Source organism: Poecilia latipinna, unplaced genomic scaffold (genome assembly GCF_001443285.1).
Source record: "Poecilia latipinna isolate Pla-1442-1.1 unplaced genomic scaffold, P_latipinna-1.0 Scaffold132, whole genome shotgun sequence".
Lineage (NCBI taxonomy): Eukaryota > Metazoa > Chordata > Actinopteri > Cyprinodontiformes > Poeciliidae > Poecilia > Poecilia latipinna.
Window position 1 is genome coordinate 121,131 of NW_015112748.1, and position 20,818 is coordinate 141,948.

Genomic DNA, 20,818 nt, shown 5'->3' on the forward strand with positions numbered 1-20,818 from the left:
TTTATTGATGTGTCCCAAGCTGATGTTACACTTCAGAGGTCAAAAAGATTTTGATTTATTCATTTTATTCTTTATTTGGCCTTGATAGCCCTGTGCCACATTGGTCTGCATTACCAGTTTTACATGTCCATCATTGCGTGTAGGTTTATATTTACTGGCTGACCCCAATGTGTCTAATCAATAGTTTGACTTTATAAATGCATCAGTTGCTCCAGTTAGTGCCATCAGTAAGCATCTGTTTAGTTTCCCAGCACCAGATTTTTGTGCTTCTTTTAAAATGGTGGAATCTGAATCAGATTAAGTGATAATCTGACTGTAACATTTCCTCTGTTTTTACTGTACATTCAACATGCAGCTGTGGCAGCTGAATGTTTTGTATCCCAAAGAGAGTGTTAAGATATTTTCTAGAGATTAATAAACGTCGCTGAATTTATTTGCTTACTTTTGTCTGCTTTCTTTTGTCAACAAAACTAGAAACTTTGAGTTTTATTACACTTTTTGTGACTTTGTGGAGAATTTTTCTTGCTCTGGTCAAATTACTTGTTTGTGCGTTGTGCAAAAGTCCCTCTGTTCAGCCACTAGAGGTCCTCAGTGTTTCACATCTACCACCTCGGTTTTCCAACAAAAGCATGGTCCTACAGGTAGCCATGCTGAATGTATTCAGTTTTCGGATTGTAGCTCTTTTTTGTTGTTGTATGGACATTTAAGTCCTTTAACTCCACGTGATGTATGGATTAAAGTTAAAGTTGGTGTCAAAGTACAAAGGGCCTTCTGCTTTGACCTCTCATTGTGTTGGCTAAAGGAAATCCCTTGTGATAAAAACTTTAATCCTAACTCGTGCCACTGTTATACTACTAGTATCGTACTTTGGGTTAATATTATGACTTTTTCTCCAGCTAGATGTATTAAAAAATGTATCTCTACCAATTGTTTGAAATGCACCGAGATGTCAACACAGTTTGACCAAAGTTCAGCTTATGCAGAAAACAATCATCCACAGCGTAAAAGGAAACCTTAGCTGTCCTTCACAGGTGTGTGTATCTAAAAGTTGCAGGGCAGTAGCTGAGGGCTGGAGTTGGAGACCACTGCTCTACAAGAGGAGCAAAATGTGTTCTTTTACCCAAAGTGGGAAGAAAGAAGTTCCTTCTGATCTTGTTCCGTCACAAGAACTCAAGTGCAGAACTCCTGGGATTTCAACTCAATTCAAAATTACTTTATTTATCCCAAGGGATGTTAAAATGTTATCCTAATTCATATCATCCAAGGTTCTTCAAAGAGTCATTATGGATGGTGATGCTGAGGGGAGGAAGGATCTCCAGCAGCAGTCAGACTTGCAATAAATCTGGAATTAACAGGTACAAACACTCCTTTGTTCCTACAGCAGTTTATGTTTGAATACAAGAGAAGGCAGTGGGACTCGTACCTGACTGTTGACTTCTGTTGTTATTTGTTCCATATATTACTGATGTTAGTAGTACATTGATATACGCTGCTGTATTCTTTATCATGCATTGATTTATATTTGGTGTCATTTTACACTTTAACAGAAGACTGTTGGTGTATGACGGTCTCGTGACGATCCTGACATGCTAACAGCTCAACATCAGGTTAGCAGAAAAGATATTCCACAGCAACACGTCCTGGATGACACCATGGGTTGTTGACAAGTGATGCTAATCCACCTCATCGCTTTTGCTGCTCCTCTTTAAATCTCCGTCTGGCCGATGTTGGAGTCAGGGATCGGACCTCTGCTGTTACGCCTGTTAGTCCACAACCTCCAAACAGCAATTGTGCTCTAAAAATTCATGCCAATTTCTTTTTTGTTGCTTTTATGATGCTTTTGATGCACTTTGAGATTATCTTGTTATTTTATAGAAGCATGGCAAGGCTGAAAAAGAGGCCAAAGGGGATATAACAGATGAAAGACCAAAAATAACTTCTATTATCAACCCTTTTTACTTTAGCTTCACACAGCCTGAAGAGCCATGTGATTGTTCTTTGCACAGAAGGACATGTGCTCTGTCTTTGGTTCTGCCCTCTAACAGCTGGACTCTTTTATAACACAGTCAGTGACATCCAGACACTTCTTTTCATTTTACAATTTATTTAGAGCTCTGATCTAATCTTTTTCAAGACTCTCTATTTGCTGACACATCCCTATGTTTTTGGGGTTGGGATTTTATCCTTAATATTCAGGACTAATGTGTTCCTTTTCACCTCAGCTGAGTGGTTGAGTACCAGCTGCTGGAACTCTGTGTTTTCCTTGCCGCAAGCATCAGGGAGACTCAGCCTGTCTCTTCAGCTGAGCAGCGGCTGAGCAGTGGCTCTGTTTCAGGTCCTGTGGCGCTCCATCTACTGCAGCGGACATGGCGGACCCCGGAGAGTGCAGCATCAAGGTGGTGTGCCGCTTCAGGCCGCTGAACAGCGCCGAGGTGGCCCGGGGAGACAAGTACATCCCCAAATTTATTGGAGACGACTGCGTGCAGATTGCGGTGAGTGAGTGCAGAACTGAAGAACGGAGTTGTCTTTCTGTGATCAAAACCCGGCCTACTTTGGGATTAGACATGGTATCCGTTGGCGTTATTAGTCTGAATTTCTAAAGACTGTTTTTTAACAAAAATTACTTTACGTGTCATTGAATGAACCCCTTCTTGGGAAATTTATTTTATTTCTAAACAATCATCACCAGTTGTTCAGACAAAAAGCATTTTAAGGGATGATGAAGAATTAGACTCAAACAACAGACACTGTAGTGTTTTCCATTGTTGTAGAAGTATTTTGACCCACTCTTCATTACAGAAATGTTTTAGTTCAGCTTGTTAACTGCAGGATTTTAATCACACTGACAGTACCTACAGTGGTTCACTTTTTTAATTTAAGGTTTTATTGGCTCTAGTGGCCTTTATTTGATAGTTAATTGACAGGAAAGTGGGTAATGAGAGAAGGGGGAAGTCATGTAGCAAGGGTCGTCAGGCCGGGACTCGAGCCTGCGACGGCTGCGTCAAGGACTAAGGCCTCCATATGTGGGTTGTGTTTAACCCCTGCGCCACCACATCACACCCAGTGGTTCAATTTTTATTGCTTTTACAAGTCAGTCATGAGCAACAAAATGCAACATTAACAAAAAAAAATCCTTTAAATATCAAATTGAAAACTGATTTCTACAACATAATGTCAAGCATAAATATTTAACATAAAATAAGTGACTGCATAAATATTCTCCCCTTTCAAGTCAGTATTTAGTTGATGTAACTTTGGCTGCAATCACAACACAGAGTCTGTGTGGATCTGCCAGGCTGTTTGTAATTTTTCTCCATTCTTCCATTTAAAAGTGTTCAAACTTTGCAAAGTTTAGCATGGGGATTCCCACAGGCTGATGCTCCCACCACCGTGCTTGTGGTGTGTTTGTGGCAATGTGCAGTGTTCTGGTGTCCGTAATTCATAGCATCTTGTCTGAACTGACAAAAAGCTCCATTTTGGTCTCATCACATGAAACAACTTTCTTCCACTTGACCATGGATTTTTCCCACTTGCCTCTTGGCAAACTCTAGTCTGCACTTGAAATGACTTTTCTTCAACAGTTCCTTTCTCGTTGCCACTCTCCATAAAGCTTTTGACTGGTCAAGAACCAACAGTTGTTGTCTCAGCTGAATAAGCTTGTGTTTCCTTCAGTGTAGTCATGGTAACCTGATGTCCTCTCTCTTTAGTGTCCTTCTTCACAGACAGTCTGTGAAGAGGACAGCAGCTTGATTTCTACTTTTTAATAACTTTTTCTCTGATTTTCTTGGAATGTCCTTTCATTTTCATGGTATTCAGCCAGGAATACCAAGAGACCAGTGAATGGACCTTCCTGCATTCAGGTGATTTCCATTCCACCCATTGTGAGACTACAAGCAAAAATTGGCCAGTTTGACATTAAAGGGGTTTTTTGTAAAAATGTTTTGTCAAAAAAATATTGTTCAATTTTGGTTTATTTGTAAAAGCAATAAAAAGAGTAAAACGTCCATGGGGGTCAACACTTTTTACAGGCAAGGTAAATTCAAATAGTACCACAAGGACAGGTTAGCTTGTGTTTTAACTTGTGGACTGAGTTTGACTGACAGCAGAGATAGCCTCTAATTGTTTTACCTCTACCTTCAGAGTCATTATATTATATATGGTGAACATCAACAGGCGTCGTGCAGTTTGGTATTTGAAAACCAAAATTATTTCATCTTAGTTTGAGACGAGGAGCAAAACAAGCTAAAATAACTGATGTTCACAGAAACTCTCCATCCAGTCTGACTGAGCTTCAGCTGTTTTTCAAAGAAGAATGAATGTTTGTAAAGCTGTTAAGAGACACACCCAAAAACACCAAGTTAATTGTAATTGTAAAGGTAAGTTGAAAGCTGGTTCTGAAGGTTGGCTCAAAATCCAAATGCCTCTTAGATTAAAAAAAAGTGAAAGTGTGTTATTTTGGGAGGTTGTACAGTGATTGACATTGTTGCTTTGTAGCATGAAGGTTCAGGATTTGAAACAAGAGTTCCTCTTGCTGATGTGACTGGTTTACATGCAATGACTTCACATGCTGGCCCCCTCTGTCTTACAAAGTGGAAGTACTTCATCCTCTCTTTGTGGCTACCAGGGGAAGCCGTACCACTTTGACCGCGTGTTCCAGTCCAACACCACTCAGGTGCAGTTCTACAACGCTGTGGCTCTGAAGATCGTCAAAGGTAAGCCTTGATATTAGTTCAACACAACAAAGTCTTGCAAGTTCAAAGTCGGTGCTCACAGGGTTTTCTAAACTCTGCAGATGTTCTGGAGGGATATAACGGAACGATATTTGCTTATGGGCAGACTTCGTCTGGAAAAACACACACAATGGAGGTAATGCAAAGGGCTGTTGCATACAAAGCTGTAAAACAGTAGTTGCCTTTTTCTTCTGTTTTTGCTTTTCTCTTTCAACTTAAACATCTGAGATCATCCAACATATGGCAAACAAAAAAAGCACTACAGATGAGAAATAAAGTTATTGACATCCATCAGTCTGCAAATGGCAACAAAACCATTTCTTGGGCTTTAGGACTCCAGAGAACGACAGTGAGAGTCAATGTCTGTTAAGAAAACATGGAACAGTGGGGAACCTTCTCGACTGGATGAACCTGTGTCAAATAAAGTTAATTTGCATAGAAATGTCTCTTGGTCTTTAACTAAAGACAAAAGAGAAATCCCCCAACTGCTAAAAACTGCGCTCATATCTTCTCCAGAGGTTTTTGCATTGTTTCTTTCAGTGGTTCTCACTATAGGCGAAGAGGTGAAAAGGTTTTTCAGAGGGGTTGGTATATTTGAGCCAGTGCAGTGTGAAAGTGAACCTCACCAGCTGAAAATGTAACAAATGTCGTAAGTTTGGTCCTCAGTTGAACCGAGTCTACCAGACTATGAGGTGTGAAGACACTCTAAAATTATTTGGTAGATCTGAAACATATAAGATGGACAAAAAAGCAAAAGATGGAACCCACTTCCAGTGCTGTAGACTAAATTTAGCAGACACTTAGCGGATTCTGCCATCATTTCTCACTTTTTTCTTTCAATATTTTCCTCCGAAGGGGAAGCTTCATGACCCAGAAATGATGGGAATCATTCCTAGAATTGTCCAAGACATCTTCAACTACATTTACTCCATGGATGAGAACTCGGAGTTCCACATCAAAGTATGTAATCGCCCGATCAAACAACAAAGAGCTCACATCGTCACAGTTTGTAAAGCTTCTCTTATAGAGCTTTTGTTTGGCAGGTTTCATATTTTGAAATCTATCTGGACAAAATCCGAGACTTGTTGGACGGTAGGGGTTTGGGTTTCTTGTGCCCTGCTTCAATGTGCTTTTACCTTCTGACAGCACACTAACTGTAGCCGTGTTGACCTTGACTTTTCTCTACAGTAACGAAGACAAACCTTTCAGTGCATGAAGACAAGAACAGGGTGCCCTTTGTCAAGGTGAGACATCTCCTGGATTCATTGGCGTTTTTTTGTTGCCCTGAGCTATTAATAGTTCAGCATTTATGTGATCAGATGAGAAAGATTGGAAATACAGGGAAGATGAAGTAACGGGAGTCACTTTTTCTCCACGGTTCCCCCTGCACTATGTCATGGTCTCGCCCTTCATAACCAGGTCTCTGTGTGGCTGTGCAGTAGCTGAACACAGTGCTTCTTTGTGATGTGCCTTTGTGTCCGCAGGGATGTACCGAGCGCTTCGTGTGCAGCCCTGAGGAAGTTATGGATGCCATAGACGAAGGCAAAAACAACAGACACGTGGCCGTCACAAGTGAGTTTGCACACTGAGCGCCTTCAGAGCTGCTGGTTCTCATGGGTTCAGCCTCAGTGGGTCTCCTGACTGCCGCCACACTCAATGCCAAGTGGCCGCCTCCTCAATCTTTACTCCTTTACTTTTTCTAAAATGTAATGAGTAGTGAAGTTGAGAGCGCCTGGTCTTTTTGTGGGGTGGGAAATGGGATGTAACTAGTGCCTTGCAAAAGTATCCACACCCATTCAGCTTTTCACTAGGAGTGCACCGATTGCACTTTTCTGGCCAATCGCCAATCCTTAAAAGGCCTGACCTGATGATTCTGACTTTAGTTGATACTGATTTTTTGGTAACACTTTTTGTTGTTTTGTAGACCAGATATTTATCCTAAAAAGTAAAAATAAAACTCGCAATTTTTTTGTAAACATCACTGCTATGCACTATTTTGTATTGGTCTGTCAAATAAAATTCCCCCAAATATACTGAAATTTGTTTTTGTAATGTGAAAAAAAATGTGGAGAAGGAATACAATAATTTAGCAAGAAGCTAAAATGCTTTCACTGGTTGGCATCTATACCACAATTAATTCAACATACTTACTATACTTACTATTAATGCCAATTATATTTATAGCTGACATTCACAACTGTTCAGATGTTTAGAACAAATAGATTACATAAAAACAGGTTAAATAAATCTAAGATTCCAAGGATTTGATCCAAAATCAACACTGCTACACTTGCAGTAGTCATGGAAAGGGTAATTTCGATGACTACTGCAACAGAATACTCAAACATCTCAAATCACAGGTGTGCTCAGCTAACGAAGCCCCTGATTAAACGCATCAGGTGTGCTTGAGATAGATCAGCTCAGATATTTAGGCTGTTAATGACATTTTATACCATGTAAAGTTCAGATAATAGGTCATCGTCTCACTAAAAATATGTGAACTTACACATAAATACAGCATGGGCCAGTTGGAGGATTAATTTCTAAGTTTATAGTTGGAAAAAAAAAGTGTCTCCACCACCTGGTGGCAGAAAGAGAAAACCACTACTTTCCATTTGATGGGGAAAATACAAAACACTAGAGGTTTCCATGCCTCAACTGTAAGATGCACACCAAAAACACAATTTGGCATAAATTTTATAGATAAGTTGGATATGTTTTTGGATGATTTTCAGGGGGATTCATTTGTACGTATCTGGAGGAGGAAGAATGAAGCATATATTGATACTGTAAACTCTCAAAGCAAACTTACTTTGCAATGAGGGTTAGCTAGTTTTAGATGCAACTTTAAATTACATGTTGTTCAAGGTTTGAGCTCCTTGAACAACATCTGAATACCTCAATATTTCCCCCATTAGTGTCTCGTCATTTTTCTGGATATTGCTCAGTTTGTCTCTGTCCCCCTCAGACATGAACGAGCACAGCTCCCGGAGTCACAGCATCTTCCTCATCAACATCAAGCAGGAAAACACCCAGACTGAGCAGAAGCTGACCGGCAAACTCTACCTCGTCGATCTGGCAGGGAGTGAAAAAGTAAGATTCCCCCCTAATTTATAGCATTATAGCATTGTCATAAAATTGATTTGTTGCAAGACATTTTTTTCACAGACAGAGAGATTAATGAGGCTCCTTGGGTTTATTTTCTTGGCAGGTGGGTAAAACCGGAGCAGAGGGAACAGTTCTGGATGAAGCGAAGATGATCAACAAGTCCCTGTCGTCGTTGGGTAACGTCATCTCTGCTCTGGCGGAGGGCTCGGTGAGACAGCTCACACAGGATATCCAGATGATGGAGGTGTTCACTGTCTGCGATATTGTTTCATAACCTAACACTGCTTTAAACAGCCTCGGTCTTCATGATGCCGTTTGCTCTCTAATATTCTCTAACTAACCTCTGAGGCCTTCACAGAGCAGCTGGGTTTGGACTGAGATTAGTTCAGTTTGCTAAACTGGATTGTATTACGGCTTGTGTTTGTCACCTTTAATGATCACCGACTATAACTTTACATCAGGTAATGCTGAGGCAGGAGTGTTGTAGAAGGAAGAAACACTGCCACCTGAAGGTGTGAGTTAGAACTCACTCAAACCCAATGTTTTTGACCATTTTGTATCAAAAATTAGCAGTAAACTCACTATTACGCATTAGCGTAGAAAAAATGCAAGTCTCTGTTGATTTTGGCTGAATTTTCAAACATTCAGAATCTTAAAAAACTGGAGGAACTGTTTTATGTTTTTGTTTAAAAGGCCAGACTTTCTGTAATCATAACAAAGGTCAGCTGACTTTATTAAAGGGCTTATTGTAGCTCCAGCTACGACACCCTCCACTGTGTTAGGATGGAAGCATGTATTTTTTTTTTACGTTTTCTTTCTGATTGGAATGACTTGTGGCAGAACACGTATGTAGTTTAAATTACCGCTACCTACGACATTATGTAAAACTCAACAATTACAGCTGCTTTATGTTTCCCTCTTCGTTCCAGAGCTACGTACCGTACAGAGACAGTAAGATGACCAGGATCCTGCAGGACTCCCTGGGAGGAAACTGTCGGACAACTATGGTCATCTGCTGCTCACCTTCTGCTTTTAATGATGCAGAGACCAGGTCCACTCTGCTGTTTGGACAGAGGTACAGAGGCATACACAGACAGGCTGTCTTGTATTGTTTGGTTTCATGAAGAGTTGCATTTTTTTCCCTCAACAGTCAAGAAGGTGCTTATGGAAAAGGACTTGGCTAAAACAAAAAACAAAAACAACTTTGGGATAGACTCGGTTACTCACGCCATGAATGAAAACTGTGACTTTCCTCAACAGGGCAAAGACGATCAAAAACACGGTGAGTCTGAATGTGGAGCTGACCGCAGAGCAGTGGAAGAAGAAGTGGGAGAAGGAGAAGGAGAAGAACAAGACTCTGAGGACCACCATCACCTGGCTGGAGACGGAGCTCAATCGCTGGAGGAAAGGTGAGGGCCAGCTGCTCCAAAACACACTGTCCTTTTACATGATGAATACACTGCTGCTGGTGTGTGAAGCATGAGGATGAAAGACAGGCCTGTTGATCTGAAAAATAACCCAATGTCTTGAATGTTAAACAGCTGCTGAGGTGCATTATGGCTGTGGATTAACATGAAGTGTGATTGGCGTGGCCTGGAACCTAACCCTAACCTACTGAGTATGAGCTAAAATAGACATGAGTGTTCATTAGATGGTGGCAACACAATACTTGGTATACATAGAATATGCATCAACAGGCATCAGTGGTATGCATCTACCTTGGCTTTATTATAGTTTAATGTGAATTCATGAGAGTAGTCTTTCAGGATTTGAGTGTTTGACTACTGCCAGGAAATTTTAGAAAAATTATGAAGGAGGGCTGTAAAGTTTACCTCTCACACTGTACTCAGCCTACCATTATTAAAGAACTTTTAAAAGATGGAGAAGATACTTTAAGAAGTAGTGTAGACTTGATTAGCATTATTTTATGGTTGTACTAAAACATATTTGTTTGGGACTTTGCTATTTGTGGCCCTAAACTTTGGAACAGTTTACCTTTTGATATCCAAACCACTGAGGCTGTTCAGACTTTTAAGTCTTTGCTCAAAGTCCATCTTTATTTTTAGACATTTGCTTCTAGCAGAGCATGAGATTAACTTATAATGACGGTTTAGCTTATCTTGATAGTTAAAACACCAAATATACCTTAACATGCATTAATATGCACAGTGGAAACTATTTTAGCACTTCCACAGAAGCTAACATCCACAGTATTCAATATCACCACTCTTTGGGATTTGGCCAATTAGCACCAAGCATTGGCTGCTTTGCAAACACCAGCCAATAGCGTGTCAAGTAGCATTGCGCCAAAGTATCTCAGCTTCCCAAGCTGCAATTTTTTTCTTAAATATTTTTTATATCTGTGAGTAGGTAAATATTCTTAGTAGCTGCTACCTTAGAATCTGAATTGTTCATTTAAAATTACAATGTGAAGAAAAATAATGTGATTTTTTTTTTCACCTGATCGCCCAACATTAGGTTTGAATTTTAATCCAAAACTAATCCCTAAGGCTAACGGTAGCAAAGAGTGGGTTGAAAAGAATGATTTATAATCTGAAAGAAACTGATTGGACAAATGATTTGGCGGAATTCATACAATCTAAAACATAAAATATAGCCTGCCTATATACACTGTAAGGCATATTCTTTGGTCGACATATGAATGTTGAACATAGTTAGCATTAGCTTGTGCTACTCAAAGGGTGGGCTGAAAAGAACGATTCATAGTCCAAACAAAAATTATGGTAAATAAGATTTGACAAACTGGATTTGTCAGAATTCATATTTAATCTGAAACATAAAAAGAACCTGTATATATTGACTTTAAGTTTTATTCTTTGGTCAAAATGTGAATTTTGAACACTGTTAGCAATAGCTCATGCTAACCAATAAACAGACGGAGGACTGTTTTAAGTGAAGAAACTCTCTGAAGTAAACTAAAGTGATTAATATGACCCGCTCACATTAATATTGAAGAAACAGCATCAGATTACCAGCTAACATTTCTTAATTGGTTGCAGAAGTTTAACAAAGTTCATCTGTAAAGAATGATGAGGCTCCTTCTGGTCTCTTCTCAAACCCAGCAAATTGAGTCACAATGTTTGATCTAATGTCTGTCCTACCAGCATGAACTAAACTGTCGGATTAAAGAATGAACTCAGAAGATTTTAGAGTGTGTAGAGGGAGAAGCTCTTCAGTCATGCACACAGGGTATTCCTGTCAATTCACTCTGAATCTGAGTCACACACTGGTTTATTTTTAGGTCCAAAACAAAGCATCCTTTGTCTCCACGTTAGCAGTGTCATGAGCAAAATCACAGCAGTTCTCCTTAAAAGGCGGCCGTGGCGAGACCGGGGCCAATCCCATTCTCACTTAACACAAGAACATGACGCCTCTGCTGCCCCCTGCAGGAGAGAGCGTGCCAGTGGAGGAGCAGTTTGACAAAGAAAAGGCTAAAGCTGAGGTGGTGTCACTGGATGCTGCTCTCAACAACAATGATAAGGCTGCGCCCAAGCCTTCCCTGGGCAGCCTGCCCGGAGTGGCTCTCACAGGTCCAGAGAAGGAGAAGTACGAAGCAGAAATGGCCAAGCTGTACAAGGAGCTGGACGACAAGGTAACTGTTCTGGCTCACTGCCTGTCAACGACCCAAGACCCACAGAAAACAGTCCAGGAACGTTAGGGAAAACAAAGTTGAGATTTCTGCATGGGTTGGAGTCAGTAGCTGGTGCAGTATTTCTTCTTGACAGCAGATGGCGCAACTGGCTTCTAAAAATAAGTAAAGCAGTGATCTCAAATTGGAGTCTTCTAGATCCAGAGTCCTGCAACTTTCAGATGTAGGGGTGCACCGATTGCAGTTTTCTGGTCGATCACTGATCTTTAAGAAACCTGATTTTCCAATTTTGTCAGATACCAATTTTTTCTCCGACAAATATAGCAAAAAAAATTTGCTGAGTTGGCAACAGTGGGATAACTTTTGTTAACTGCGAGCGTGCAGACATTACCTGGCTAACAGTCAAACCTTTCCCACAGGAGAACAGAACAGGACAGTGGTTGATTTTTAGACCTTTGCTGACGTAAATAAGATTGATGAATAAGATCGGCTTCACATGTGAGCAACGGGCGATCACCCAAAATTAAGGAAATTGGGGCTGATTTATCAGCTGGCCGATTTATCGATACCCCTTCGTGCCTTGTCCTACAAACTGGAATAAAATGGTGAAATTGCATTACTAGCATGCAGTCAAGCTCTACAGAGCTCTGCTAATGAGCTAATATTGGAACCAGGTGTGCTGAAGCAGAGCGACATCTAAATATTGCAGGATGCTGCTCCTGCAACTACCAGATTATTGGATGACTTGTTTTGTATCTTCCTGCTGTCCAGGACGATGAGATCAACCAGCAGTCCCAGGAGGTGGAGAAGCTGAAGCAGCAGCTGCTGGATCAGGAAGAGGTGATGCCTCTCTCTCTCTCTCTCTCTCTCTCTTTCTCTCTCTCTCTCTCTCTCTCTCCTCTCCTCTCCTCTCCTGACCCAGTGTGAATCCTGGGATTCACATCACAGTGAACATCCTTTTCCTCCCCCCACCATGTCAGCTGTTGGAGTCCTCCCGCAGCGACCACAACACCCTGCAGACGGAGCTGAACCGGCTGCTGGCTGAGAACGAAGCCTCCAAGGAGGAGGTGAAGGAGGTGCTGCAGGCGCTGGAGGAGCTGGCTGTCAACTACGACCAGAAGAGCCAGGAGGTTGAGGACAAAACCAAGGAGTTTGAGGCGCTTAGCGAGGAGCTGAACCAGAAGTCTGTAAGGCTGTCTCGGCCTCAGGTGTTTGGAGTGCTGCTGGGAACTCTCTTCCTCACACTGACTGTTACCGCCTCCATCCATCCTCAGAGCTCCTTGGCTTCCATTGACTCGGAGCTGCAGAAGTTGAAGGAGATGACCAACCACCAGAAGAAGAGGGTCACTGAGATGATGTCGTGCTTGCTGAAAGACCTGGCTGAGATTGGCATCGCAGTGGGAAGCAATGACATGAAGGTGTGTCCCTCGTTTTCACATTACAAGAACAAATCTGTGTTTTTCAAACTTCTGAATTAGAAGAGATTTACAAAAAAAGTCTAGAAAATGTTCTCCCTATGTTTGACAGAAAATCGATTTTTTTTTTTTAGCTTTATATCATGTTATAGTGTTATTACTTCATCACAAATAAACCTGGAGTGTTGCTTTGATTCTTTCATGCATGTTTGAGAAATCCTGTAATCTCCATGGCAACCACTCAACTATGCAAAACACCTGGGTGGACCTAGCTGTGCCTTTGAGGACAAAGCTCCTCCTTGGAGCTGCAGCTTCCAAGCTTCCACCCCTTAGAGCACTGTGCTCCTCAGACTAGCCAGCAGCAATTAGCAAGCACCTGGAGGAAGTGTTCATCTGTTGAGCTCATTATAGGAGCTGCTTCTCAATGTTGGTAAAAACATTGTTAAGGTGTTAACAGAGAAGTCATGTTGTGATGACTTCCTTAATGCAGAGTTTCAGAAAGAGCAGGAGTTTTTAAAAAGACAGAAATCCAATTTCAAGGCGTTAAATTACAAAGTCAAATTTCTTGTAAGTAATATTCCATATATACAGCATTCTTATAACAACTGAAGTTAGCATAGTTTCTTGGTTGTGCTGTCAAATAGCACTATGTGCCTGGAAACACAAAATACTGCCTGTTAAAGATGTGAATAATTTTGAAAGGCAGAGTATTTTCTAGGCCACAAGATGGCGCTCCTTTAATATTTTTTTCATGCATTTCAGATAGCTCATGGTTAAACATTACAGGGAGCTGGGTCAAATCAACGACCCAGAACTGCAATTAGTAGTTAATTGTTATGGAAGTCTCCTAATTGGGCTCAGGCCACACACTAAAATCCCTGATGAAGGACATAATACAAATGTAACACTGTTCACATGGAAGACAAAAAGGAAAGGGCTGATTTACAAAGCATGTCTCCATCTGAAAATACCTATTTGGATGCAGCAGGTTAAGAAAACAAGAACATGATGATAATCTGGTTCATGTGTTCAAAACTGGCTGAAAGAGGAGCTCAGACGTGTTGTAAATACGACACTTTTCTACTGTTTCATGTATCTGAGTTTAGTAGGATAACAGACAAAAGCAGAGGCGTGTACATGACTTAGACATCCAGTGTTGCGTGCGTTTGCTACTATAGCTTCTGTTATCTGTTAGTCAGCTATAAGTTATATCAGATGAAACTTGCACAAGTGAAATTTCCTGTGATTTTGCTGTTTGTTTTAAAAAAACATGCAAAAATATTTATCTGCAGACATACAAACCCTTCATATCAGCACCGACAGCACTGCTGCTACTTCCATCGAAACACACACCCAGTTAACGGTACCCGTTGTACACCGAAGCCACAATGTGCCGTTTCTTAACCTCTCAGCAACAGGAGAGCAGCGGGCTCATCGATGAGGAGTTCACCGTGGCCCGGCTCTACATCAGCAAGATGAAGGCCGAGGTGAAGACCATGGTGAAGCGCAGCAAACAGCTGGAGAGCAGCCAGGCCGAGAGAAGCCAGAAGCTGGAGGAGACGGAGAGCGACCTGACCGCCTGCAAGCTCCGTGTCTCCCAGGTAACCGCTGCTCCATCCATCCACGATCATGCACACCGTCGCTACAGTAACGCACCGTTCAGATCTTATGGTCATACGCCAAACTTGTCTGCAGATATAACATTTTAGGGGTGCTTTTAAAACAAGCGTTCATGGAGAATGTTTGTGTGTGTACCATGTGTGTTGTCTCTCCTCTCCTGCCGGCGGTCAGTACGAGGCTAAGATCAAGTCCCTGACAGACAGCCTCCAGAATGTGGAGCACAAGAAGAGACAGCTGGAGGAGAACGTGGACCTTCTGAACGACGAGATCGTCAGGATCAGAGCTGAGGGTGAGCGTCAGCGAAACTGGGTTAGCTTCAAACTCAGACACAGTTTACTTGACGCCATTTGACGGAAAGTCAAGATTAGAACGACTTGACTGAGATAAATCGGGGGACCAGAAAAATATGCCACCTGTGGTTACAATTAAATTTGGATGCATTAAACAATTTGTAATAGAGGCCAAATATTTAAATCTCTATTGGTGGTCAGATGTAAGAGATTGAGGTTCAATTGGGCCCCATCCGTGTGGGAAGGGTAATCATACATATAAAGGGCTGAGCCCTTTATATAGGGCCCTATACAAGATGAGTCATAATATTAATATGAGAATAAATATTACCAGAAAATGGTAATTTCATTGAGGTTTCATAGAAACTAGGAGAATAAAGTTAGAATACTGTGACATAAAGTTGTTGTATTAGAATAAAGACACAATATTATCAGAAGAAAGCTGTAAAACTACAAGAAAAAAGGGAGTTTTAATGAAAGGAAAGCAAGTAGTTGTATTTGTTATTATTCTCGTAAAATTACTTCCCCATTCTCCTAATATGCAACCATTTTCTGGTAATATTTATTCTCATATTAATATTATGACTCATCTTGGATTACTACGACTTTATTCTCTTGCTACAACTTGTGTTCCTGTTAAAATGAGTCTTTCAACAAAACACAGATCCAAAACATCATAATCAACACAGAAAAGGTTCACCAAATTTTGGTGAAGTTTCTGCAAAATGACTTCTTTTTTTTTCAGAGAAAGTAAATGCCATGGAGAAAGAGAATGAGATCCAGTCCGCCAATGAAGTCAAGGTATTCTACGCCTCTACGCCTTCACTTCTTAACCTTGCTGTGACATGTAATCACGTGTGTTGTGTGTGTTTGCACACATGTGTGTGTCCAGGAGGCTGTGGAGAAGCAGATCCAGTCTCACCGAGAGGCCCATCAGAAGCAGATCAGCAGCCTGAGAGATGAACTGGACAGCAAGGAGAAGCTGATCACGGAGCTGCAGGAGTAAGAGCGAAGTCTGAAAACCTCCCTCTGTTGTTAGAGAGCGTGCAGCTGTGCTGAATGTGTTCCTGCGGTCCCTGCAGCTCCAACCAGGAGATCGTGCTGGAGCAGGAGAGGCTGAAAGTGGAGCACGAGAAGCTGAAAGCAGCCGACCAGGAGAAGGGCCGCCAGTTGCAGGAGCTCACGTAAACGTTGTCGTTTGGTCAGAAGGGAAGCTGTTGCTGTCGGCATGACAACCTGTAGGTGGTAATAACGTTATTGTTGCTCTGCAGGCTGCTACAGGACAGACGAGAGCAGGCCAGGCAGGACCTGAAAGGACTGGAGGAGACTGTGGTCAGTTATTACCTCCATTATAGGAGACAAATTTACTTAGTACATATTTCTGATCAAAATAATTTCTTGCTACATTCATTTGAAGCGATTATTAGAAGCACCAATAACTGTGCTGATTTTTCTTGGATGTTTCTGCCTCCGAATACATTTAATAGAAATAACTGGTTTAGTGTTTCAGTGTGAGATTATGCTAGCCTGTGTTGGGGGTTTCTACACTTCTTTAGCAGAGGTGCCAATAAGTGTGTGTGTCTGTGTGACTATCGAGAACAGATTCATTCAAGTCCATTGTTCTCAGAAGTGCATTAAAAACTCAGAAGTGCACGAAAAGATAGTGAGGAACAACGGATGGAGACCTGAGGCCTTTTGATGGTTATGTTCACCCTGAACATTTAATTATCCGGGGTCACCAGGGTGTTGCCAGCGTCTTTCCCAATGACTGCTCCAGATAGACAATGGAGGAGGATAAGGAGAGAAGGAAGATATTAATTGATTGTCTATGAGGTCTAATAATGGACAAGACATACAGCTTAATCTTTTCTGCCACCTTCTTTTTTCAGGCTCGGGAGCTGCAGACACTCCACAGTTTGCGGAAGCTTTTCGTACAGGATTTATCCAGAAGAGTAAGAAAGGTAGAACTTGTCATGTTCTGTTTGATCTTTAGACCAAAACACGCATGCTGCCTGCTGGTTGAAAGCCACCAACACGCCATTTCCACGTGGCGATCATCATCATCAGCGATCAGAAAAAACTTCTTCCAATTTTGCGCTGCTGTGGTGCTGAGCTTCATTTGCACCCTGATGGTTTTTTAATGAGTCCAGGGAACACAACAGAGAGCGTCTGCGATAAGTAGGCCATCTGATTCTTTAAAGGTAGCGGATGTAAATCAGGGGCCCGGGGCTTCAGCATGGCGCTCATCTTCAGCCGTCAGCCCGGGGCAGATGGCAGCGAGATGAAAAGAGGCACATCCAGGCTTTTCCCGTTCACTCACACAAAAATGCAAATCTGCTACTAATCATGTCCTTTAGCCTCAGATTTAGTGTCGGCTTTAAAGGCTCAGCCTGATAAGTTTGCAGTTGTGTAAAATAAATAGATTGGGGTTTGGGATTGTAATGTGCCAAAATGGGACAAACTTAAAACTTAAAACTTTTATACAGAAAATATATATTTCTTTTATATATTTGTTGAAACTGTCACATATGAGACAGATAATCTGTGAAAAAAAATCAAGATCCTTTGTTATCTCCCAGTGGTGTCTAGAAACAGCCAATCAGAGTCAGGAGGCGGGCCCTTTTTGTCTGCTACAGTGAGCTAGCAGAGTCTGTTGTGAATGCTAAGGCAGTTAGCTGGCATAGTCACCAACAACAGCCAGTAAGAGTTTTTCCTGTAATGGTGAGATGTTTCTGCACCATTAGTACATTTAGCAGCGAGTACATGGGTCTGATTAACAGCACTAAGACCCACCTCCTGGCTCTGATTGGTTGTTTTTGATTGGGAGTAGTTCATTTCTTCAGACAAAACTCCATCTTTTCACAGATTATCTGTCTCATACTGAACTGTCACGACACAGTGAGGGTTTTAACAAATATGTCTAAAACATTTTTTTTTAATATAAAAGTTAAAACTCTTTGATATGTTTGGACAGAATGGGCAGGACATGGATGACTCAGAAACCTGCGCTGCTCAGAAACAAAAGATCAGCTTCCTGGAGAGCAACCTTGAGCAGCTCACCAAAGTTCACAAGCAGGTAAAAACTCACAAGCACCCCCCCCCCCACACACACACACACACACATGAGCTTCTCATACAAGCAGTCTCCACCTTTAGAAGCATTTTCTCTAACAGTTCTCTCTCTCTCTCTCTCTCTCTCTCTCTGCAGCTGGTGAGAGACAACGCCAGCCTTCGCTGTGAGATCCCCAAAATGGAGAAGCGCCTGCGTGCCACGGCGACGCGGGTCCAAGCGCTGGAGGCCGCCCTGAAAGAAGCCAAGGAGAGCGCGGCTCGCGAAAAGAAGCGTTACGAGGAAGAGATGGAGCGTATCAAGGACACGGTCAAGCCCAAAAACATGGGCAGGAGAGCCTCTGCGGTCATAGGTGGGCAAAAATATAGTAATATGATGATCAGCAGCCAGGGGCGCTGTAACGTAGCAGGCTACGGTAGTAGATCTGTCAGGTTTTAGGTAAGCTGTATATATTTCTGAAGCCAGAGTGAAGAGAATCACATGTTGCAAATTTGTCAGGAAATATAGCTTCTCTTTGGACCCATGCTTTGGCTTTCTCTACAAAAAAGCAACTCAAATCAGTCCCTAAAAAAACAGCAAAGTCTTTAATTAGATACTGAAATACTTCTTATTTTTAAAATTGTCGGGCAACTTTCAAAACCCGAGACACTTGGCGATAAAACTCAAACACACAAACTGATTTCACTCACCAACTTTCAGATGTCAGACAGGAAATCTCGCAAAACCTCTCAAGGCCAAATGTGAGTTCAAATTAAACAAAGATGGCCGACAGGGAAGAAGCAATGGTTTATAGCTGGTTTAATTGTACCTTAATGTGCGTTTAAACAAACTTCTCTTGATTAAAATGTTACAACTGATGTGTTCTGTCTTTTTGTCAAACCCAGTGAAGCCTATCAGACCGGGCCAGCTGCCCGGAGCGTCTCCCTTGATTGGCATCAACAGAGCCCTACTACTGCAGAACAGCCAGTCTGATACCATTGGAGAGGACAATGACAGGTACCAGAACATATCAAGCTCCATCACTCTGTTTCTCTGTTGAAGAACTCTGTCTTTCCCTAGGGAAAAACACAGAAGAGGCTAAATAACTTCAGTAAGGAGAAATAATTTACTTTCCTTTTGTTTTACCTCACAGCAGTTAAGGATCTTCAGACAGACCTCAAACCAGCAGACTGGACCTGGACACTCTGCACAAATCCTCCAGTGTCAAAATGTGTACATACTGTATAGAGAAGCACTGCTGCTCTTTAAGGCTAACAAGCTGCTAATGCAAGCAAAATTGTTGCAAATGCCCAGAAAATTCTGCTTCTACTGTGAGAACTTTGTGTTCTTTTCACCGGCGCATTAATCAGCAGCTTGTAAAAGAAAGCGAGCCTACGCTGCACCAAAGACCTCTAACATTAGCCGTCTACATTACAATGTCAACAAGTGAACATGAACCCATTCAACCGCTGGGTAGATGCGTAGAACAAATTGCCGTCATTTTCTTCAGCTGAATAGAAACAAAACTGATGTTATTATTTCTTGACCTAAACAGGAGTGAAGCATGCAGCTTCAGTTATTACAACTAAAAATTAGAGATGAGGCCCGAAATCTGGGTGTAGTGAAGGACTCTGACCTGAACCTTCAGAGACACATAGACAGTTACAAAGTTGGCCTTCTATCACCTGAAGAACATTTCAAGGATTAGAGGATTAATGTCCCAATAAGATGAAGAGAAACTCATTCATGCTTTTATTGATTACTTCAACAGTGTCTTTACAGGACTGTCTAAAAAGTCAAACAGCTGCAGCTGATTCAAAACGCTGCTGCTGGCGATCTCACTAAAACTAGGGAAATACACCATAGACAAACAGATTCACCCACATTGCTCCAGTTTTAATGTTTTGTTAGTTTATAAATCACTGAACAGCTTAGCACCAAAATACATTAAAGATCTGCTGCTGTCATAGCAACAGGTCTTCTGTCTCTGGTTCTCCTCTGTATTCCTGGAACCAAACATGGAGGAGCAGCATTCAGTTTCCATGCGCCACAAATCTGGAATAAATTCACAGAAAACTACCAAACTGCTGAAACACAGAGTTCCCTTAAATCAAGGCTAAAAGCCAATTTGCTTCGAGTTCCCTTTGATCAATAATAACTGGAACATTCCAGTCTGGATCACTTTTTTTTTTTATTACTCTTCTTTATTTTTGTGTCACGTTTGTATTGTGTAAAGTGCTTAAATATTCTAGACAAATAAACTTGACTTCACCAAAACACTTTTCAGTGGCATCAACAAGCTTCTGGAATAATTTAACTGGATATTTGATATTTGTGTATGACAAGTGGTAGACCTCAGTTAAGCTGACTGGTTTTCAGCCAAGAGTTGAGATCAAGGCTACTCCAGTAGCTTAATACTTTCCTGCCAGTTTTCTTGTGTGTTTGGGATCATTGTGCTGCCAGAACACCAACCTGTGTTCATCTAGCTTTTGGTTTGAGATAAAGCCTCAAATCAAGTCCATATTCTTCCTTTGTCCTTCCACTTTGTGTGATGTACCACTACCACCCCCATGCCTAAGCTTGCAAATTTCACCTGAGGGTTTTTGAAGCAGCTCCTTTGTTAGTCGGAGTGGCCTCCTCTCCATCCTTCCATCTTGGACTCTTGGATCACTTGGTGGCTCTTGGCTCGTTCCTGGACATCATGTCAAATTTTTATTTCGTATGAGCTAACAGTTTGGTCAGTTGGGTGAAATTCAACACTCTTCTGTGTTCTGACCAGACAGTGATGGCAAACGTATTTAAATACTAGTCTTCGCCTGGATAAAGCAGGAAAACATTAGGCTCTTGACAATGCCCCCAATTCAGGTCCTGCTGAATGTTAATAGCCACTGTCTTGGTCTGTGATTTATTAGCAGCTTAACCCTCTATGGCATGACTTTTTGTTTTTTGGGGGGAAAAATATTTTCCTGCATTCTTTGGGAGCTTGTTGGTCCCTA

At 41.6% G+C, this 20,818-nt stretch overlaps 1 protein-coding gene across 3 annotated transcripts; it reads left to right on the forward strand.

Annotated features, from left to right (window-relative positions):
• The first annotated feature begins 2,051 nt into the window (after positions 1-2,051).
• On the forward strand, positions 2,052-20,284 carry LOC106945174 (kinesin-1 heavy chain-like). 3 transcript variants are annotated; one of them, XM_015028653.1, is made up of 26 exons: positions 2,052-2,492; positions 4,625-4,712; positions 4,793-4,866; positions 5,586-5,690; positions 5,774-5,822; positions 5,919-5,974; positions 6,215-6,302; positions 7,699-7,823; positions 7,942-8,046; positions 8,768-8,913; positions 9,099-9,247; positions 11,249-11,451; positions 12,220-12,288; positions 12,429-12,635; positions 12,723-12,866; positions 14,276-14,464; positions 14,655-14,772; positions 15,519-15,574; positions 15,666-15,775; positions 15,856-15,957; positions 16,045-16,105; positions 16,663-16,734; positions 17,748-17,849; positions 17,982-18,195; positions 18,728-18,839; positions 18,976-20,284. In XM_015028653.1, exons 1-26 carry the CDS (start codon positions 2,367-2,369, stop codon positions 18,980-18,982), a joined length of 2,877 nt encoding a protein of 958 aa, XP_014884139.1. In that variant the 5' UTR covers positions 2,052-2,366; the 3' UTR covers positions 18,983-20,284. The 3 variants fall into 3 exon arrangements, with proteins under 3 accessions (XP_014884139.1, XP_014884141.1, XP_014884140.1); XM_015028655.1 differs by having other exon boundaries at positions 14,282-14,464; XM_015028654.1 differs by having other exon boundaries at positions 2,367-2,492; positions 18,979-20,284.
• The last annotated feature ends 534 nt before the right edge of the window (positions 20,285-20,818 follow it).

What these genes read in the sequence shown, in the direction of transcription:
- LOC106945174 (XM_015028653.1), top strand. Translation starts at nt 2,367, where the DNA reads ATGGCGGACCCCGGAGAGTGCAGCATCAAGGTGGTGTGCCGCTTCAGG. An exon ending in CTGCTCTGGCGGAGGGCTCG is followed by an intron (nt 8,047 to 8,767) that starts GTGAGACAGCTC and finishes TCTTCGTTCCAG; the next exon opens with AGCTACGTACCGTACAGAGA. An exon ending in ACTCTGCTGTTTGGACAGAG is followed by an intron (nt 8,914 to 9,098) that starts GTACAGAGGCAT and finishes TTTCCTCAACAG; the next exon opens with GGCAAAGACGATCAAAAACA.